General features: G+C 44.8%; 2 protein-coding genes across 5 annotated transcripts in view; one reads left to right on the forward strand and one right to left on the reverse strand.

The window, feature by feature from the left end:
• The window catches only part of ube2o (ubiquitin-conjugating enzyme E2O), a 133168-nt gene extending 123647 nt beyond the window's left edge, over positions 1–9521 (forward strand). For all 4 annotated transcript variants that reach the window (XM_085964045.1, XM_085964043.1, XM_085964044.1 and 1 more), the window contains one exon: positions 8268–9521. In XM_085964045.1, the coding sequence (XP_085820171.1) occupies positions 8268–9013 (746 nt within the window). In that variant the 3' untranslated portion in view covers positions 9014–9521. The remainder of the gene's footprint in view (positions 1–8267) is intronic.
• Positions 9522–14316: 4795 nt separating this feature from the next.
• Positions 14317–20421, reverse strand: part of LOC147103015 (sphingosine kinase 1-like) — a 75670-nt gene continuing 69565 nt past the window's right edge. Inside the window, exon 5 of the mRNA XM_085964048.1 lies at positions 14317–16457. Coding sequence (XP_085820174.1) covers positions 15500–16457 — 958 coding nt within the window. The 3' untranslated portion in view covers positions 14317–15499. The remainder of the gene's footprint in view (positions 16458–20421) is intronic.

Raw genomic sequence — 20421 nt, forward strand, 5'->3', positions numbered from 1 at the left:
GAACCTTATCAAAAGCCTTGCTAAAGTCCATATAAACTACATCAAATGCTTACCCTCATCTACCCGCCTTGTCACCTCCTCAAAAAATTCAATCAAGTTTGTCAGACACGACCTTCCCTTAACAAATCCGTGCTGACTATCCTTGATTAATCCGTGTCTTTCTAAATGAAGATTTATCCTGTCCTTCAGAATTCTTTCCAATCATTTTCCCACCACCGAGGTTAGGCTGACTGGCCTGTAATTACTCGGTCTATCCTTTTCTCCCTTTTTAAACAAGGGTACCACATTAGCAGTCCTCCGGCACCACACCTGAAGCCAGAGAGGATTGAAAAATGATAGTCAGGGCCTCTGCTGTTTCCTCTTTTGCTTCGCATAACGGCCTGGGATACATTTCATCCGGGCCTGGGGATTTATCCACTTTTAAAGCTGCTAAACCCCTTCATACTTCCTCTCTCACTATGTTTATTTCATCTAATATTTCACACTCCTCCCTCCCTGATAGCAATGTCTGCTTCGCCCCTCCTTTGTGAAAACAGACGCAAAGTATTCATTAAGAACCCTACCGACATCTCCCGCCTCCACACACATTACCCTCATGATCTCTAATAGGCACTACCCTTTCTTTAGTTATCCTCTTACTCATAATATATTTATAAAACATCTTTGGGTTTTCCTTGATTTTACTTGCCAAGAATTTTTCATGCTCTCTCTTTGCTTTCCTAATACCATTAATTGCACCCCTGCACTTTCTGTACTCCTCTAAAGATTCTGGAGTATTTAGCCCTCGGTATCTGTCATGCGCCTCCCTTTTTTTCTTTATCCAACCCTGTATGTTCCTGGATATCCAGGGAGCTGTAGATTTGTTAGTCCCACCTTTTTTCTTTAAGGGCACATATTTGGTCTGACCCTCCGGATCTCCTCCTTGAATGCCTCCCACTGCTCTGACACTGATTTACTTTCCAGTCCACTATGGCTAAATGCCCTCTGAGCTTAGCAAAATTTGCTTTTCCCCAATTTAGAATTTTTATCTCTGGTCTATATCCTCAGGCTCCGCTCTCCCCCTCAGGTCCGCTGCCTCCGCTCTCTGGCCTCGCGCTGCCGCACTCTTTATATCCTCAGGCTCCGCTCTCGCTCCCTCTCTAGTCTGCTGCCTCCGCAAGACTCGGCCAGTTCGGTCAGTAGTGGTGCTGCCGAACCACTCTTGGTGATGGGTATTGAAGTCCCCCACCCAGAGTACATTCTGTGCTCTTGCTACTCTCAGTGATGCTTCCAAGTAGTGTTCAACATGGAGGAGTACTGACTCATCAGCTGAGGGAGGGCGGTAAGTGGTGATCAGCGGGAGGTTTCCTTGCCCATGTTTCACCTGAAGCTAAGAGACTTCATGGGGTCCGGAGTCAATGTTGAGGACTCCCGGGGCCACTCCTTCCCGACTGCATACCACTGTGCCACCACCCCTGGTGGGTCTGTCCTGCCGTTGGGACAGGACATACCCAGGGATTGTGATGGAGGAGTTCGGGACATTGGCTGAAAGGTATGATTCTGTGAGTATGATCATGTCAGGCTGTTGCTTGACTAGTCTGTGGGACAGCTCTCCCAATTTTGGCACAAGTCCCCAGATGTTGGAGAGGGTGACTTTGCAGGGTCGACTGGGCTGGGTGTGCCCTTGTCGTGTCCGTAGCCAAGGTCGATGCCGGGTGGTTTGTCCGCTTTTTTCTTACTGTTTTTCAAAGCGGTTTATTACAACTCTGGCTTGCTAGGCCATTTCAGAGGACAGTTAAAAGTCAACCACATTGCTGTGGGTCTGGAGTCACATATAGGCCAGACCAGGTAAGGCTGGCAGATTTCCTTCCCTAAAAGACATTAGTGAACCAGATGGGATTTTACAACAATCTGGTAGTTTCATGGTCACCATTACAGATGCTAGCTTTTTATTCCAGAGGCGCTCTGGGGCAGCAGCAGAATTGTATCCCACCACAATCTGTAACCTGGCATATCCCTCACTCTACCATTACCATCAAGCCAGGGGACCAACCCTGGTTCGATAAGGAGTGTAGAAGAGCATGTCAGGAGCAGCACCAGGTGTAACTAAAAATGAGGTGCCAACCTGGGGAAGCTGCAACACAGGACTACATGCATGCTAAAAAGCAGAAGCAGCATCCTATAGACAGAGCTAAGCGATCCCACAATCAACGGATCAGATCAAAGCTCTGCAGTCCTGTCACATCAGTCGTGAATGGTGGTGGACCATCGAACAACTAACGGAGGAGGAGGCTCCATGAATATCCCCATCCTCCATGATGGTGGAGCCCAGCACGAGTGCAAAAGACAAGGCTGAAGCGTTTGCCACCATCTTCAGCCAGAAATGCAGAGTTGATGATCCATATCCCACCATCACAGAAGCCGGTCTTCAGCCAATTCGATTCACTCCACATGATCTCAAGAAACAGCTGAGCGCAATGGATACAGCAAAGTCTATGGGCCCCGACAACATCCCGGCTATCGTGCTGAAGAATTGTGCTTCAGAACTAGCTGCACCTCTAGCTAAGCTGTTCCAGTACAGCTACAACACTGACATCTATCCGACAATGTGGAAAACTGCCCAGGTATGTCTTGTCCATAAAAAGCAGGACAAATCCAATCCGGCCAGTTACCACCCCATCAATCTACTCTTAATCATCAGCAAAGTGATGGAAGGTGTCATCGACAGTGCTATCAAGTGGCACTTACTCATCAATAACCTCACTGATGCCCAGTTTGGGTTCTGCCAAGACCACTCAGTTCCTGACCTCATTACAGCCTTGGCCCAAACATGGACAAAACAGCTGAATTCCAGAAGTGAGGTGAGAGTGACTGCCCTTGACATCAAGGCAGCATTTGACCGAGTGTGGCACCAAGGAGCCCTAATAAAACTGAAGTCAATGGGAATCGGGGAGAACTCTCTACTGGCTGGAGTCATACCCAGCACAAAGGAAGATGGTTGTGGTGGCTGGAGGTCAGACATCGCTGCAGGAGTTCCGCAGGGCAGTGTCCTCGGCCAAACCATCTTCAGCTGCTTCGTCAATGACCTTCCCTCCATCATAAGGTCAGAAATGGGGATGTTTGCTGATGACTGCAGTGTTCAGTGCCATTCACAACACCTCAGATTATGAAACAGTCCATGCCTGCATGCAGCAAGACAGAGACGACGTTCAGGTTTGGGCTGATAAGTGGCGGGTAACTTTGCGCCACACAAGTGCCAGGCAATGACTATCTCCAACAAGCGAGAGTCTAACCACCGCCCGTTGACGGTCAACAGCATAACCATCGCCGAATCCCCCACCATCAACATCCTGGGGGTCACCATTGACCAGAAACTTAACTGGACCAGCCACATAAATACTGTGGCAACAAGAGCAGGTCAGAGGTTAGGTATTCTGTGGTGAGTGTCTCGCCTCCTGACTCCACAAAGCCTATCCACCATCTACAAGGCACAAGTAAGAATACTTTCCACTTGCCTGGATGAGTGCAGGTCCAACAACACAAGATACTCGACAGCATCCAGGACAAAGCAGCCTGGTGTACCGTGGCTGCAGTGTACACCATCTACAAGATGCATTGCAGCAACTTGCCAAGGCTCCTTCGACATGACCGCCTAAACCCGCGACCTCTTCCACCTAGGAGGACAAGGGCAGCAGGTGCATAGGAACACCACCACCTCCAAGTCACACGCTATCCTGATGGAAGCATATCGCCGTTCCTTCAATGTCGATGGGTCAAAATCCTGGAACTCCCTCCCTAAGCACTGTAGGAGTACCTTCACCACACGGACTGCAGCGGTTCAAGAAGGTGGCTCACCACCACCTTCTTGGGGGCTATTAGGGATGCGCAGTAAAGGTTGGCCTTGCCAGCAACGCCCACATCCCATGAAAGAATTTTTTTTAAACTAACTTGATTGAGTTTTTTGACGAGGTAACAGAGGGTTGATGTATATATGGACTTCCAAAAGGCTTTTGATAAAGTGCCACATAATAGGCTTGCCAGCAAAGTTGAAGCCCCTGGAATAAAAGGGACAGTGGCAGCATGGATACAGAATTGACTAAGTGGCAGGAAGCAGAGAGTAGTGGTGAACGCTTGTTTATCGGACTGGAGGAAGGTACACAGTGGGGTTCCCCAGGGGTCAGTACTAGGACCACTGCTTTTCTTGATCTATGACTTAGAGTTGGGTGTACAGGGCACAACTTCGAAATTTGCAAATGACCTAAAACTTGGAAGTATGGTGAACAGTGAGGAGGATAGTGATTGACTTCAAGACAGACAAACAAGCTGGTGGAATGGGCAGACGTGGCAGATGAAATTTAATGCAGAAAAGTGCGAAGTGATACATTTTAGTAAGGAGGAGGAGAGACAATATAAACTAAAGGGTACAATTCTAAAGGGGTGCAATAACAGACACCTGAGGGTATATGTACACAAATCGTTGAAGGTGGCAGGGCAGGTTGAGAAAGTGGTAAAAATGCATACGGGATCCTGGGCTTCATGAATAGAGGTATAAGAGTACAAAAGTAAGGAAGTTATGATGAGCCTTTATAAAACACTGGTTCGGCCTCAACTGGAGTATTGTGTCCCATTCTGGGCACCGCACCTTAGGAAGGATGTGAAGGCCTTGGAGAGGGTGCAGAAAAGATTTACAAGAATGGTTCCAGGGATGAGGGACTTCAATTACGTGGATAGACTGGAGAAGCTGGGGTTGTTCTCCTTAGAGCAGAGAAGGTTGAGAAGATTTGATAGAGGTGTTCAAAATCATGAGGGGCTCTAGACAGAGTAGATAGAGAGAAACTGTTCCCATTGGCGGAAGGTTCGAGTACCAGAGGGCACAGATTTAAGGTGATTGGCAGAAGAACCAAAGGCAACATGAGGGAAAACTTTTTACGCAGCACGTGGTTAGGATCTGGAATGCACTGCCTGAAAGGGTGATGGAGGCAGATTCAATCATGGCTTTCAAAAGGGAATTGGATAAGTACTTGAAGGAAAAAATTTTGCAGGGCTACGGAGAAAGGGCGGGGGAGTGGGATTAGCTGAAGTTTACTTGCAGAGAGCTGGGATAGGCCGAATGGCCGCCTTCTGTGCTGTAACCATTCTACGATTCTAAAGCGGGATGATGTACTTGAGGGTTCAAAGACAGAATCTAATTGGTATTCGGGGATATGGAGCCAAGGTGGATGGTGTTAGGATACAGATCAGCCATGATCTCATTGAATGATAGTACAGAAAAAGGTGGGACTAACAAATCTAGAGCCCCTTGGATGTCTAGAGACATGCAGGGTAAGATAAAGAAAAAAAGGGAGGCGTATGACATACCGAGGGCTAAATACTCCAGAATCTTTAGAGGAGTACAGAAAGTGTAGGGGTGCAATTAAAAATGATATTAGGAAAGCAAACCGAGCATGAAAAATTTTTGGCAAGTAAAATCAAGGAAAACCCAAAGATGTTTTATATAAATATATTAAAAGAGGTTAACTAAAGAAAGGGTATGGCCTATTAGAGATCATGAGGGTAATCTGTGTGTGGAGGCGGGAGACGTCGGTAGAGTTCTTAATGAATACTTTGCGTCTGTTTTCACAAAGGAGAGGGGCGAAGCAGACATTGCTATTGGGGGAGGAGTATGAAATATTAGATGAAATAAACATAGTGAGAGGGGAAGTAAACATAGTGAGAGGGGAAGTATTGAGGGGTTTAGCAGCTTTAAAAGTGGATAAATCCCCAGGCCCGGATGAAATATATCCCAGTCTGTTAAGCGAAGCAAAAGAGGAAGTAGCAGAGGCCCTGACCATCATTTTTCAATCCTCTCTGGCTTCAGGTGTGGTGCCGGAGGACTGCTAATGTGGTACCCTTGTTTAAAAGGGGAGAAAGGGATAGACCGAGTAATTACAGGCCAGTCAGCCTAACCTCGGTGGTGGGAAAATGATTGGAAAGAATTCTGAAGGCTGAAAGACAGGATAAATCTTCATTTAGAAAGACACGGATTAATCAAGGATAGTCAGCACGGATTTGTTAAGGGAAGGTCGTATCTGACAAACTTGATTGAATTTTTTGAGGAGGTAACAAGGCGGGTAGATGAGGGTAAGCGTTTGATGTAGTTTATATGGACTTTAGCAAGGCTTTTGATAAGGTTCCACATGGCAGACTGGTCACGAAGTTAAAAGCCCATGGGATCCAGGGCAAAGTGTCAAGTTGGATTCAAAACTGGCTCGGAGACAGGAAGCAGAGGGTAATGGTTGATGGGTGTTTTTGTGACTGGAAGGCTGTTTCCAGTGGGGTTCCGCAGGGCTCAGTACTAGGTCCCTTGCTTTTTGTGGTATATATCAACAATCTAGACTTGAATATAGGGGGTATGATTAAGTTGTTTGCAGATGATACTAAAATCGGCGGTGTGGTTGATACTGAAGAAGGAAGCTGTAGACTGCAGGAAGATAAATAAATTGGTCAGGTGGGCAGAACAGCGGCAAATGGAATTCAATCCGGAGAAGTGTGAGGTAATGCATTTGGGGAGGGCTAACAAGGAAAGGGAATACACATTAAATGGTAGGACACTGAGTAGTGTAGGTAGCAGGCCAAGTAGATAAGGTGGTTAAGAAGGCATACGGAATGCTTGCTTTTATTAGCCGTGGCATAGAATACAAGAGCAGGGGGGTTGTGCTTCATCAACTGTATAAAACACTAGTTAGGCCTCAGCTAGAGTACTGCGTGCAGTTCTGGTCACCACATTACAGGAAAGATGTGATTGCACTAGAGAGGGTACAGAGGAGATTTACAAGGATGTTGCCAGGAGTAGAGAATCTTAGCTATGAGGAAAGACTCGATAGGCTGGGTCTGTTTTCCTTGGAACAGAGGAGGCTGAAGGGAGACCTTATTGAGGTGTATAAAATTACGAGGGGCCTAGATAAAGTAGATAGAAAGGACCTATTTCCCTCAGCAGAGGGGTCAAAAACCAGGGGGCACGGATTTAAAGTAATTGGGGGAAGGTTTAGAGGGGATTTGAGATGAAATTTTTTCACCGAGGGTTGTGGGGGGTCTGGAACTCACTGCCTGAAAGGGTGGTAGAGGCAGGAACCCTAATCACATTTAAAAAGTACTTGGATGTGCACTTGGGATGCTCGAACCTGCAGGGCTACGGACCAAGGGCTGGGAAGTGGGATTAGGCTGGAGAGCTCTTTGTTGGCCGGCGCGGACACGATGGGCTGAAATGGCCTCCTTCCGTGCTGTAACTTTCTATGATTCTAGGCTCAAGGGACTGAATGGCCTCCTCCTATACCTATGAAAAGAAAGACCTGCATTTATATAGCGCCTTTCACGACCACCGGACGTCTCAAAGCGCTTTACAGTCAATGAAGTACTTTTTTTTTTTGAAGTGAAGTCACTGTTGTAATGTGGGACATGCAGCAGCCAATTTGCGCACAGCAAGGTCCCACAAACAGCATTGTGATAATGACCAGATAATCTGTTTTTGTTATGTTGGTTGAGGGATAAATATTGGCCAGGACACCGGGGATAACTCCCCTGCTCTTCTTCGCAATGACCACAATTATATGATGATGGTAAGGGTTGGTCTCTTACTGTTTTTAAAGAAACATATATAAAAGTTCAGCGAGGTAACGGATACTGTGACTTGATTTATTCTCAGCCTATTGGTAACAAAGTTTTAGAACAAAATTGAGGTGGACTAACTATGTAACTAAGGTGAAAGCTGTGTACAGGAAACTTTGTGCTATCCGGCACCGAGCTGTTGCCGTCCCGTCAAAACTGCCGGACAAACCAATGCTAATGTTGAAACAGAGATTTTGAGCTCCGTATCTGGCAACAAATCCTGTTGCTTAGCAACAGCTTCTAAACAGTCGGCCGTATCTTGCAAGCGTCTCTAGCTTAGCAACAGCTTCAGCGAGACCTTGCAGAGCCTGACTGGTGGGGAAAAAAAGCAACGAGAAGAAAAAAAACCTAATGAAACGGCTCCTGATTTTTGCCGGTGGCTCGAGCATTCCGGACAGTTAACCTCCGGATAAACCAAAGTTTCCTGTATTTCTGCTAGGGGATATTGGAGAAGCACACTGTCAAACTAAGGTATCAGTCAGCAGTTTACATTCTCTGCTGTTAATCTGTGCAATGTTTGTAAACTTGATATTGGAATCTTTAATACCTGATGCAGCAACTGTATGTAGTTGGTCATTTCATGTTCAAATTTACTGTTTTGCCATCTCCACTTAATTCTAAATATTCCCTGATTGATTTTCCAGGGCTGATCCTTGTGAATGAACCTTATTACAATGAGGCTGGGTTTGACAGTGACCGTGGCCTTCAGGAGGGCTATGAGAACAGTCGCTGCTACAATGAGATGGCTCTTATAAAACTGGTGCAATCTATGACTCAGCTCATTCGGAAACCTGTGGAAATATTTGAACAGGAAATAAAAGAGCACTTCTACACCAATGGGTGGCGACTTGTGTACAGAATGGAGTCTTGGCTGGAAATCAACGAAATGATCCAACGAAGCACCGAACTTTGTAATAGTGCTGAAGACATGTCTGTTCATATCTGCTCTTCTGATACAGCGGACAGTCAGGTGGAGCATCTCTCGCCGTCTGTGGCACAGATGGTTGCTGAATCTGTTCAGGCCACTATAGAGTCTGGAGTGGAAAATTCTGAAGTTTATGTGAGCAATGTGCAGCAGAGGTCGTTAGCAGAAGCTGGTTCGGATGAAAATATATGTCTAGAGACTGATTCTACTGAGCAACTGCAGGCTGCAGCTGAAACCTGCTCCCTAACTTCGGAACAGAAGGGTTCATCGCAGGCTATTGTCAAGCCAAAAAGAAGGCGAAAGAGTTATAGGAGCTTCCTCCCTGAGAAGCGTGGTTACCCTGACATAGGTTTCCCACTGTTCCCCCTCTCCAAAGGGTTTGTAAAAAGCATCTGTGGCTGCCTACGGAGGTACAAGGCAACCTTAATCGAATCTGGAATTCCAGAGAGAAGAGAGGAGAGATGAGCACTGCATCTATGCCACAGGTTTACAAAGTTTTCTAGACTTTTGATAATTGTGTAATAAAGCAAAAGGAGAGTGAGGAGATCAAGGCTGCTCACTTTTTGTATATGGAGTGGAGTAGGATTAATGAGCATCAAGTGGGGAGGGCGGGGGGTGGAAGAAGCCTCCAGCCTGAGCATTTTAAAGCATGATCCATATGGTAAACTGCATCCCTGGCCTCAGAATGGCTGCAAAATGAGACCACAAGAGATGTAAAAAATACATTGATAAATGTTTCTCCCAATAACATTAAACCTGAGTTTGTAGCTTGAGATGTAAACAATATAATCCAGATTTAAATGTCTACAGATGTGGGCTTGTATTAAGTTCAGAATGCTTGGTTGCTTCCTATTTATGTAGAAATTGTTCGTGTGAGTGTGCTTTTCTAAAATTTATTTTTGGTTGCCTTATACTAGTGTAATATAAGACTTTACAATTAAATTGGCCTTAAAGATGTCACTGGATAAGGGTTTCCACATCTTGACTTCATTTTTTTACTACGCTTACAGATTACTACAACGAACACTGCCCATTGGGTCTTCCAGTAACATAATGAGTAAGAGCGGGCCTATTGCATGGTGTAACACACATTTTGGTAATTGAAATTGAACACTGTTTTATCTGAGTTGTAATGCCCTCCCAACATTGCTGTCTTTTGGGGTCGAACCCTGTTAAACTTGTGCTGGAAATGTGCAGTAGTTGGGTGGGTACAAAGCTATTTGTTGGGTTGTATGGTGATTTTACTGTTCTTGTCTCTTGCACATGGTTATTTGGAGTTGTAAAGCAGGAGATTCCCATCAGGTTATCCATGAATATGTCATGTTTGTTAATGTGACTGTACAGAATTGAATTAACTTCCATATGGAGTTAAATCAAAATCTCCTATTGACGGGCTTGCAGTGGTTCCTCAAGGGGTGTGAATGCATTAAATGGGGCATCTACCCAAGGCAGTTTCTATTCTAACAATGTCGCCCTTGCTTGGTTCCACTCCTATTTAATATATAACCAGCACATCCCCAGAATATTGGCTTCTCTTCTCATCCTTTGAGTGCCCCAACTTTCCATTCTGGGTCCCTTTTTCTCATTTACCTGCTGCCCTTAAGACCCTTTCCATGGGCATGAGGTCAGGTTCCATATGTATGCTGATGACACTCCGCTTTACCCCTCTTCCACTGCCCTTGTTTCCATGACCAGGGTGCTATCTGACATTGCCAGAGATGAGCCAAACTTTTCTCCAATTGAACATTGGGAAAACCAAAGCCATACAATTTGGCTCTTGCTTAACATTTCTTCCTCCCCAGCTGCTCACTTAAGCTGGACATGGTGATTAACCTTGGTCTCAAACTCTGAACTAAGCTTCAAACCCCATGTCTAATCCATCACACAAACTGCTTAATTCCACCTCACTGTCATTGAAGATGGCAGGACAAGTTGAGAAGACTGTTAAGGCATCCTTAGCTTTTTTAAATAGAGGCATAGAGTACAAAAGCAAGGAAGTTATGCTAAGCCTTTATAAAACACTGGTTAGGCCCCAGCTGGAGTATTGTAGCCATTTCTGGGCCCCACACTTTAGGAAGGATGTCAAGGCCTTGGAGAGGGTGCAGCGATTTACCACAATGGTACCAGGGATGAGGGACTTCTGTTACATGGAGAGAATAGAGAAGCTGGGATTGTTCTCCTTAGAGCAGAGAAGGTTAAGGGGAGATTTAATAGAGGTGTTCAAAATCTTGAAGGGTTTTGATAGAGTAAATAAGGAGAAACTGTTTCCAGTGGCAGGAGGGTCGGTAACCAGAGGACACAGTTATTGGCAAAAGAGCCTGAGGCAATGAGGGAAAAATGTTAAGCAGCGAGTTGTTGTGATCTGGAATGCATTATCTGAAAGGGTGGTGGTGGAAGCCAATTTAATAACAACTTTCAAAAGGGAATTGGATCTCATGTAAAAAGGAAAAATTTGCAGGGCTATGGGGGAAGAGCAGTGGAGTGGGACTAATTGGAGAGCTCAACCAAAAAGCCGGCACAGACACAGTGGGCGGAATGGCCTCCTTCTGTGCTGTATCATAACATTAAAGTGTTTTTTTTTTAAAGATTTGGTACATAATTTCTACTGTGTAGGAAAGAAATATAAAGCACATGAGCAGAAATGAGCCAGTGATATTGCTGTGCCAAGCGTTAGGTACAGTGATCCCAGGGTGCCAAGTGTGATTTTTATTTTAAATACCTTGTACATATTCTGGCCACTATACAGAAAAGAAAGTACCTTTTTTTAAATGTACAAGGTGCTAACCATCTACAGACCCAATACACACACTGTACTCCTCACTAATCATACAGCTGCCAATCTACACCCATGTAGACATCTTTCCTATACTCACACCAGGCCCTGTGTAGTGTCTGACTCTGATTCCACGTTGAAACTAAACAGCAAGAAAAATAGTGAGAGTAACTGGCCAAAATGTCACCCGCTTCATCAGCTAACATCCAGCTAGAAAACGTGCCTAGAATTATACCACCCAAACGCATCCCAAAAAGTAGTTGACAAATAAGCCAACATTCAACAGCTCATTTGCATAATTTAAATAGGAGTCATGAGGGTAATCTTTTTGGTGATCGTGTAAAACGAGTGATATTGGATTGGCCTCGTTATACAGCTCGTCTGATTTTCCTGTCTGTGGACTGCCCATGGAAACGAAAATCAGGAGGTGTAACCGGGAGGGCGGTGAAACGGGCGCGGGGGGGTGATAACGGGCGGCTGATCAGATATCATCCATTTTACAGCATCACCAGAGGTCAAAGGTACTCTCGAGTGGAAGGTGAGGGCAGTTGAGTGATTGGTCGCCTTAATTGCAGGATTACCCTGATTTAAGAGTTGATGAATATGGAGATTATGCAGGAATTTCTCAGGGCAGTGTACTAGGCTAGAAGTGGGGATGTTCGTTGATGATTGCAGTGTTCACTTCCATTCGCAACTCATAATATAGCTGTCTGTGCCCGCATGTAGCGAGACCTGGACAACATTCAGGCTTGGGCTGATAAATAGTAAGTAACATTTGTGCCACACAAGTGCCAGGCAATGACCATCTCCAACAAGAGAGTCTAACCACCTCCCCATGGTTTTCAATGGCATTACCATTTTTGATTCTCTCACCAACACCCTGGCGTCACCATTGACCAGAAACCCAACTGGACCAGCCACATAAATACTGTCTACAAGAGCAGGTCAGAGGCTGGGTATTCTGCAGCAAGTGATTCACCTCCTGATTCCCCAAAGCCTTTCCACCACCTACAAGGCACAAGTAAGGAGTGTGATGGAATACTCTCCACTTGCTTGGATGAGTGCAGCTCCAACAACACAAGAAGCTCGACACCATCCAGGACAAAGCAGCCCGCTTGATCAGCCACCCATCCACCACCTTAAACATTCACTCCCTCCACCGTGGCTGCACTGCAGCAACTCGCCAAGGCTTCTTCGGCAGCACCTCCCAAACCCACGACCTCTACCACCAAGTTCCCCTTCAAGTCACACACCATCCTGACTTGACTATATCGCTGTTCCTTCATAGTCACTGGGTCAAAATCTTGGAACTCCCTCCCTAACAGCACTGTGGGAGTACCTTCACCACACGGACTGCAGCGGTTCAAGAAGGTCCACCACCACCTTTACAGCAATTCGAGATGGGCAACAAATGCTGGCCTTGCCAGTGATGCCCACAACCTGGGAATGAATAAAAAAGATTTAAAACTTGGCAATACAATAACTTTCATAAATTACAATGAGCAGCCAATGACACCACCTTATGTTGTATGAATTGTATGTAACAGATGTAAGGACCACAAGGCAGTGATACATTGACAAATGTTTATTTATATTTGACAGTGCACTCAACCTACAGGAAGCAATATGTTTATATCCTCACCTGTGCAAGGCCCATCAGGGTCATACAAACCCACTCAGCCTACAGTAAGCAATATGTTCATATCCTCACCTGTGCGAGGCCCATCAGGGTCATACAAACCCACTCAGCCTACAGTAAGCAATATGTTCATATCCTCACCTGTGCGAGGCCCATCAGGGTCATACAAACCAGCTCCTGTCAGTTTGCAGCACTGGGCCTCAACTTGTTACAAATTATTCATAGATTAGCAAACAAGCAAAGCTGAGCCAAGTTATCTTTAACTCCCTCTCAACTGCTGCCTTTGTCTCCCTCCTTGTTCTAACCTCATCAGTACCAGATAGTTCTAGTTCCCTTATCTCAAGGTCCCTCTTGCCTGTTTTCTTGCATAGCCTCGATGCGCTCTTTGTTGTACTTTTCCATCATCCCTAAACTAGTTTGTCCCATAGTAACCTTAGCAATTCTCAAGGCATTCACCCATAATGATTTCTGCTCATGTCAAGTTATCCTATTTTTGCCACTTTCTATATACATCTAACAGGCTACCTGTGGTTTTAGTTCTGATGAAAGATAAACATTGAGGTTTAAGGAAGAAAGTTTTGCCCAATTCATAAATCAAGTGAAGGGTATTTGGCTTGAAGGACTGGTGGTTCTGAAGAGACACGGCACCTAGAGTGAGAAACAGTCTGATTCTTGCTAGTGGGATTGTACTAACTCTCTGCTTTTTTAGGTCAGATGGACAGATACAGGGCTGCTATTGCAGAGAACCCTTGTGGCTGGAATCATGATAGAGGTCAGGTTGTCTCAGTCTAATCACCTTACTTAGCTCCACAACATTGCTGAAGCATCCTTGGCCCAATCATCAGCTACATCAATGACCTTCTTTGTCAAAAGTGAGCTATTCACTAATGATTCTAGTGTTTGGCTCCATTCACAAACTCCTTAAAGAGTGAAGCAGGTCATATCTGCCTTTCAGTGGCACCACAATTGCTGAGTAACGTGCGGCGAGTCTCTCACCTCCCGACTCCTCACAGCCTTTCCACCATCTACAAGGCACAAGTAAGGAGTGTGATGGAATACTCTCCACTTACCTGGATGAGTGCAGCTGCAACAACACTCAAGAAGCTTGACACCATCCAGGAAAAAGCAGCACCTCCCAAACCTGTGACCTCTTCCATCTAGAAGGACAAGGGCAGCTGGCACACGGGAACACCACCAGCTCCAAGTCACACACCAGCCTGACTTAATATATCGCCGATCCTTCATCGTTGCTGGGTCAAAATCCTGGAACTCCCTACCTAACAGCACTGTGGGAGTACCTTCACCACACAGACTGCAGCGGTTCAAGAAAGTGGCTCACCACCTTCTCAAGGGCAACTAGGGATGGGCAATAAATCCTGGCCTTGCCAGTGATGCCCAGATTCTATAAGCAAATTTAAAAAAAAACCATCAACAGCCATGAGGTCACCCTTAATCAGAAGCTTAACTGAATCAGCCATCACACCATAGCTGCAAGTGCAGGGTAGAGTTTGGATATGTTGAGATGTGTAGCTCACTTGACCCCTCACTGCCTTCATATTGAATGGCAGAGCAGGCTCGAAGGGCCGACTGGCCTACTCCTCCTATTTTTCTATGTTTCACCATTTACAAGGGTTGGTGAAAGTGTAATGAATGTGTTATTCACCTGGATAGATGCAGCTGCAACAACTTGTGCTAAACATTAGTTTGATTAATTGGCACCTCTGCCATTGGATTCAGCATCCACTCCCTCCAACCCACTGACTGTAGTGTGAACTTTCTACAGGATGCACTGCAGCAACTCGCCAAGCTTACTTCAACAGAATCGCTCAGTCCTGCGCCCTCTACAACTAAAAGCACACAAGTAACAATTGCATTTTATGCTCACATCCTGAACATATAACCACCATCAGCACTCAATCAAAAACCTTAATACCATTGTGGTGCAGAGGTCAACATCACCTTTTCAGGGTAACTAGTGATGCTTGATAAATACAGCCTCGCTTGTGTCACCCATGTCCTGAGAACAAATATAATTCATGGTGTGGAGAGGAATATGTGGCCATCGTGGATCCACGGGTAGATTTGCTCTGTCGGGAAAATATGAGAATTCACTTTATAAATGCAAGTTCCTCCTTTGGGTGAGCATGTATCATTCATTGTTCACGCACCTCACACTTTATTAATGATCCTACTGTTCCTATATCTATAAATCACAAAGATATTAAAGGGGAAAAAAATCAGCAAAACCTTGCCTAATTTTTCCAGTTAAGAGAATTTGTTTAAAACCAGAGGCACAATTTTCTCAGTTACAAGAAAACTGAAATCCACTTGTGGAAGTGCGGGGTGGGGGAATGGTTTGATAGAGATGATAGTCGTATTGTTGCTGCTGTTTAATAGCAGAAGCTGCTGAATACGATAGTTTGAGTTCTCAGTAACTTCATCATTGGACAGCTTCAGAAAGGCAGGTCAAGTATTAACTAAGAATTTATATGCAGAAGCAGCCAAAAATAAATTATATAATATTTTTGTTAGTCACTGTTTAATTATTTTTCTGCACACCTATTACAGTAGACACTCCACTGTGCACTTGACCTTGGATTGGTCCACAATCAACCAATTCTCCATCCACAGTGAGAATGCCTGTGTCTGGTTCCAACCGAAATGCCTTGACTTGGAGATGAGTAAGATAGGGGCAGTGATAACGGAGATGTGTTCCCTTTTCCATAGCACAGAAGAGGCGGAGAAGGGAGATCCTGGAAATCCCTGATTTAATGTAAAAAAGATGGATGACTCCATCATTCAGGCTAGCGGAAGGAGCGGTAAAGAGGTCCGCTCCAAGGTGAGATTGGTAAATGGCAAGTACAAGAACAAACTCCGCCTCCACGATTGTCCAGTTGCTGGGGACTCGTTGACCCAGGGGAGGCAGAAGAGTATCTATTGGTCCACAGATTGTCTCTCTTCTGCCAACTGATGGATTTGCCTGGGTATCACTAGCACTGCACTGCACACAGTTATTAGAGTTGTAGAAATTGTAAACTGTCTGCACAGAGTTACATTCTGATGAGCTTTTCGTGGTTGCAACTTGATTTTCTCTTAATCCTCCTTTTTCCAAATTTTGTTTTGCCATTTTTAGACCCTGGCTTGTTTCCTGTTTCTTTAGCGGACTCATCACTTGGTTCACCAAGTGTTCATCCGTATCCTCGTTCTGCAGAGGCTCGCTCTTCCCTTCTGCTGGCAGAAACGAGAGGGTACCTTTGTAAACGCGGAGTGGCACCAACAGACGCAGAGTTCCCACTGTGAAACGGATAGATCCCATAGAACGATATTTCTCACTTTTCACATCAACATCAGAAATGAAGCCCCATGCCACACTCAAAAAGGAGAAAATTTGTTTGTTTGAAATTGTTAAGGAAACGAGGTCCATTGGAACAAACAGACCTTTGCAGATGAGATAGGTACAATTTATCAGGAGCTCCTCATTCATCACTGCATCAAACCTGTGGAATAAAAGAGCAAAGGTCAGTACTCAAAGGCAGCAAACTCGGCAGAGATTAATTGAGGTCTCACTTTGGACTGTGTGTGTACATTAAACTCACATCAAAACATTGCTTCTCATAAAATGTCCTAACATCCCTTGAAATGTGTCAGAATGGAACAAGTGGTCCTGATCCCTACTTGTACTTGCCCTTTGGCACATTATTGTGCAGACACTGTCCCATCCATTCCATTGGGGACAGAAAGTGGTGTGGCTACAGGAAACCTACAGCAATACTTAAGTCTTAAAATGGTTTTCATGATGTTGCTCAGATTGAGGCTGTGATGCTTTACAAGGTGAGTCCACCACGACCACACACATGCAAACCCTACAATTGCCAGGGGAAACCAGATAAACCTTAAAAAGTGTGAACAAAAAGCACCAAAACAGATTCTGGAAATCTGAAACAAAACAGAAAATGCTGGAAACACTCAGCAGGTCAGGTAGCACCTGTGGAGAGAGAAAGAGTTAACGGTTCAGGTGCAAACCCTATCAGATGAACAGCACTTAAACTGGAACAGACAGAGGGAAAGAAATAGAATGAGCCATAAAATAGGAGGTGGCCACATGGGAGATGTGATATTCACATGAAACAATAGGAGGCACAATGAGAAATGAGTGTGTGTGAATGGTTGAAGGTGAGGGTTAGGGGAGATGGCAATGGAAGCAACAAAACCCAATAATTTGGAGCATGTTCCAGTGGCCTAAGAACCTGGTAGAAGAAAAAAAGCAGGTGGACACCAAGGTTGGAGAGTAGTGTGTCAGACAGAGGCCCCTTCCCAAGCATCAACCTGCTCCTCCCCAGAAACATTGGCACACCCATTCCACTTCATAAGCATGTATTGCCGAAAAGTACGTGAGTGTTTTAGTTAACGATCTGAACATATGAAAATAGATATTGGGGATTACAGATCCTTTTTTTGCTTCCCCTCTCTTTCCCCCAGCATCCCATTTACAGTGCTGGACTTGCCTCTGAAAGCCCATGGGACAGAGATCCCCACCCACAATGAAGTTATGACATCCAGGTATGGGATTCCCAATGGGAATTCTTTTGTTTGTCATTATAGTGGAGGAGAGGCAGCAGGAGAAAATGGAAGAAAGATTAATGAGGCAACATATAAAAGGAGGACATGCCCTCAAGTTATAACCCTCATCCTCCACAAAGAATTTACAGGCAAAATAGATCTTAAGGCGACGTTAGTAAGGAGTTGTGTGTTAGAAGAATGCACTTCACCAAAGAGGCAATAGGAAGCTGCGCTAATTCCATGAATACCTGCAGCCACGGTGATCTTCCCAGCGAGCTCTGCCTACGGCAGTGAAGCTCAGGCAGCCACAGGGCACCGGCAAGATTAGCCTGGGTGTTGTCCAGGATAGTTTTCTGCAACAATATGTCCTAGAACCAATGAGGGGGCAGGCCATAATAGATTTAGTAATGAGCCAGATTTAGTTAACAGCTTAACAGTGCATGAACATTTATCTAGTAGTGGCCATAATATGATTGAGTTAAATGTTGTGTTTGAAAGGGAGAAATGCGAAACCGCTACTAAGGTTCCAGATTTAGGTAAGGCCGACTTCAACGGGATGAGACAGAGACTGTAAACTGGGCAAATCTGTTAATGGGTAAAAAGTCAGAAGATCAATGGGAGATGTTCAAAAAAGAATTTAACAGAACCAGTTTATACCCCTAAGGGGTAGAGCTCTACTTAACCCCCCAAAAAAGCCATGGACGACTAAAGAGGTAAGGGACAACATTAAACTAAAAGAAAAAGCATACAAGAATGCAAAAACTAGCACAGATCCTGGCAACTGGGAGAGATACAAAGAACAACAAAAGGTGACAAAACAGATAGTAAGAGCTACAAAAAGGAGTACAGTATGAAAAGAAGCTTAAGGGATATTAAAATCAATTTTTTTTTCACAAATATTTTAGGAAAAAGAGTGGTCAGGAGCAATGTAGGCCCCTTGAAAACTGACTGGCGATACTGTAAATGAATAAGGAAATGGTGGACACGTTGAATAATTACTTTGCATCAGTATTTACAGTAAACGAAGAGGATAGTTTGCCAGACAACCCAGGGAAACCAATATTGAATCAGGGATGGGGACTCTCCAACATTAACATAAGCAAACTAACAGTAATGAAGAAAATAATGGCACTAAAGAGTGACTAATCCTCAGGACCAGATGGTTTCCTTCCCAGGGTTTTAAAGAAAGTAGGTAAGAACATTGGAAACCATAATTCGGGCATCTGCAAAATTCTCTCGATTCAGGAACCGTTCCATTAGATTGGAAAATTGCACATGCCACTCCACTATTTAAGAAAGGAGAGACCGGGAAACCAGGGAATTATAAACCAGTTAGTCTAACATCTGTTGGGAAATTACAAGAGTCTATAATTAAGGATAGACTGACTGATCAACTGAAAATTTTCAACATGTTTAGAGAGAGCCAGCATGTATTTGTAAAAGGCAGGTCATGCCTGACAAACCTGATTGAATTTTTTGAAGAGGTGACTAAAGTAGTGGACAGGGGAATGTCTACAAATGTTGTTTATATGGACTTCCAGCAGGCATTTGATAAAGTCCCTCATCAGAGACTGTTAGCTAAAGTTGAAGCTCATGGAATTGAAGGCAAATTATTGACCAGGTTAGGAAATTGCCTGAGCGACAGGAGGGATGACAGGTGCACTAAGTGGCAGGATGTGACTAGTCATGTCCCACAGGGATCGGTGTTGAGGCCTCAACTATTCATTGTATTTATTAATGATTTAGAAGATGGGTTAGAAATTCACAAATGCAAGTTTGTTGATGACACAAAGATAGGGTCATAGAATTATACAGCACAGAAAGAGGCCCATCGTGTCCGTGCCGGCCATCAAGCCCTGGCTATTCTAATCCCATTTTCCAGCACTTGGTCCGTAGCCTTGTATGCTATGGCGTTTCAATTGTTCATCTAAATGCTTCTTGAATGTTGTGAGGGTTCCTGCCTCTACCACCCTTTCAGGCAGTGAGTTCCAGGTTCCAACCACCCTCTGGATGAAAATGTTTTTCCTCAAATTCCCTCTAAACCTCCTGCCCCTTATCTTGAAACTATGCCCCCTGGTTATTGACCCCTCTACTAAAGGGGAAAAGTTCCTTTCTATCTACCCTATCTATGCCCCTCATAATTTTGTACACCTCAATCAGGTCCCCCCTTAGCCTGCTCTGCTCTAAGGAAAACAACCCCAGCCTGTTTGCTAGACATAGAAGCAGAAAAATAGGAGCAGGAGTAGGCCATTCGGCCCTTCGAGCTTGCTCCGCCATTCAATATGATCATGGCTGATCCTCTATCTCAATACCATATTCCCGCTCTCTCCCCATACCCCTTGATGCCTTTTGTGTCTAGAAATCTATCTATCTATCTCCTTTTAAATATATTCCGTGACTTGGCCTCCACAGCCTTCTGTGGAAGAGAATTCCACAGGTTCACCACCCTCTGAGTGAAGAAATTTCTCCTCATCTCAGTCCTAAATGTCCTACCCCGTATCCCGAGACTGTGACCCTCGTTCTAGACCCCCCAGCCAGGGGAAACATCCTCCCTGCAGCCAGCCCCGTCAGAATTTTATACATTTCAATGAGATCCCCTCTCATTCTTCTAAACTCTAGTGAATACAGGCCTAGTCGACCCAATCTCTCCTCGTGCGACAGTCCTACCATCCCAGGAATCAGTCTGGTGAACCTTCGCTGCACTCCCTCTATGGTAGTATATCCTTTCTTGGGTAAGGAGACCAAAACTGTACACAATACTCCGGGTGTGGTCTCACCAAGGCCCTGTATAACTATAGTAAGACATCCTTGCTCCTGTACTCTCATCCTCTTGCAATGAAGGCCAACATACCAGTTGCCTTCCTAACTGCTTGCTTTCAGTGACAGCATTGTAAGCAGTGT

This window comes from Somniosus microcephalus, chromosome 21 (assembly GCF_052327205.1).
Source record: "Somniosus microcephalus isolate GS21.2 chromosome 21, FLI_Smic_1.0, whole genome shotgun sequence".
In the NCBI taxonomy this organism is placed as follows: Eukaryota; Metazoa; Chordata; class Chondrichthyes; order Squaliformes; family Somniosidae; genus Somniosus; species Somniosus microcephalus.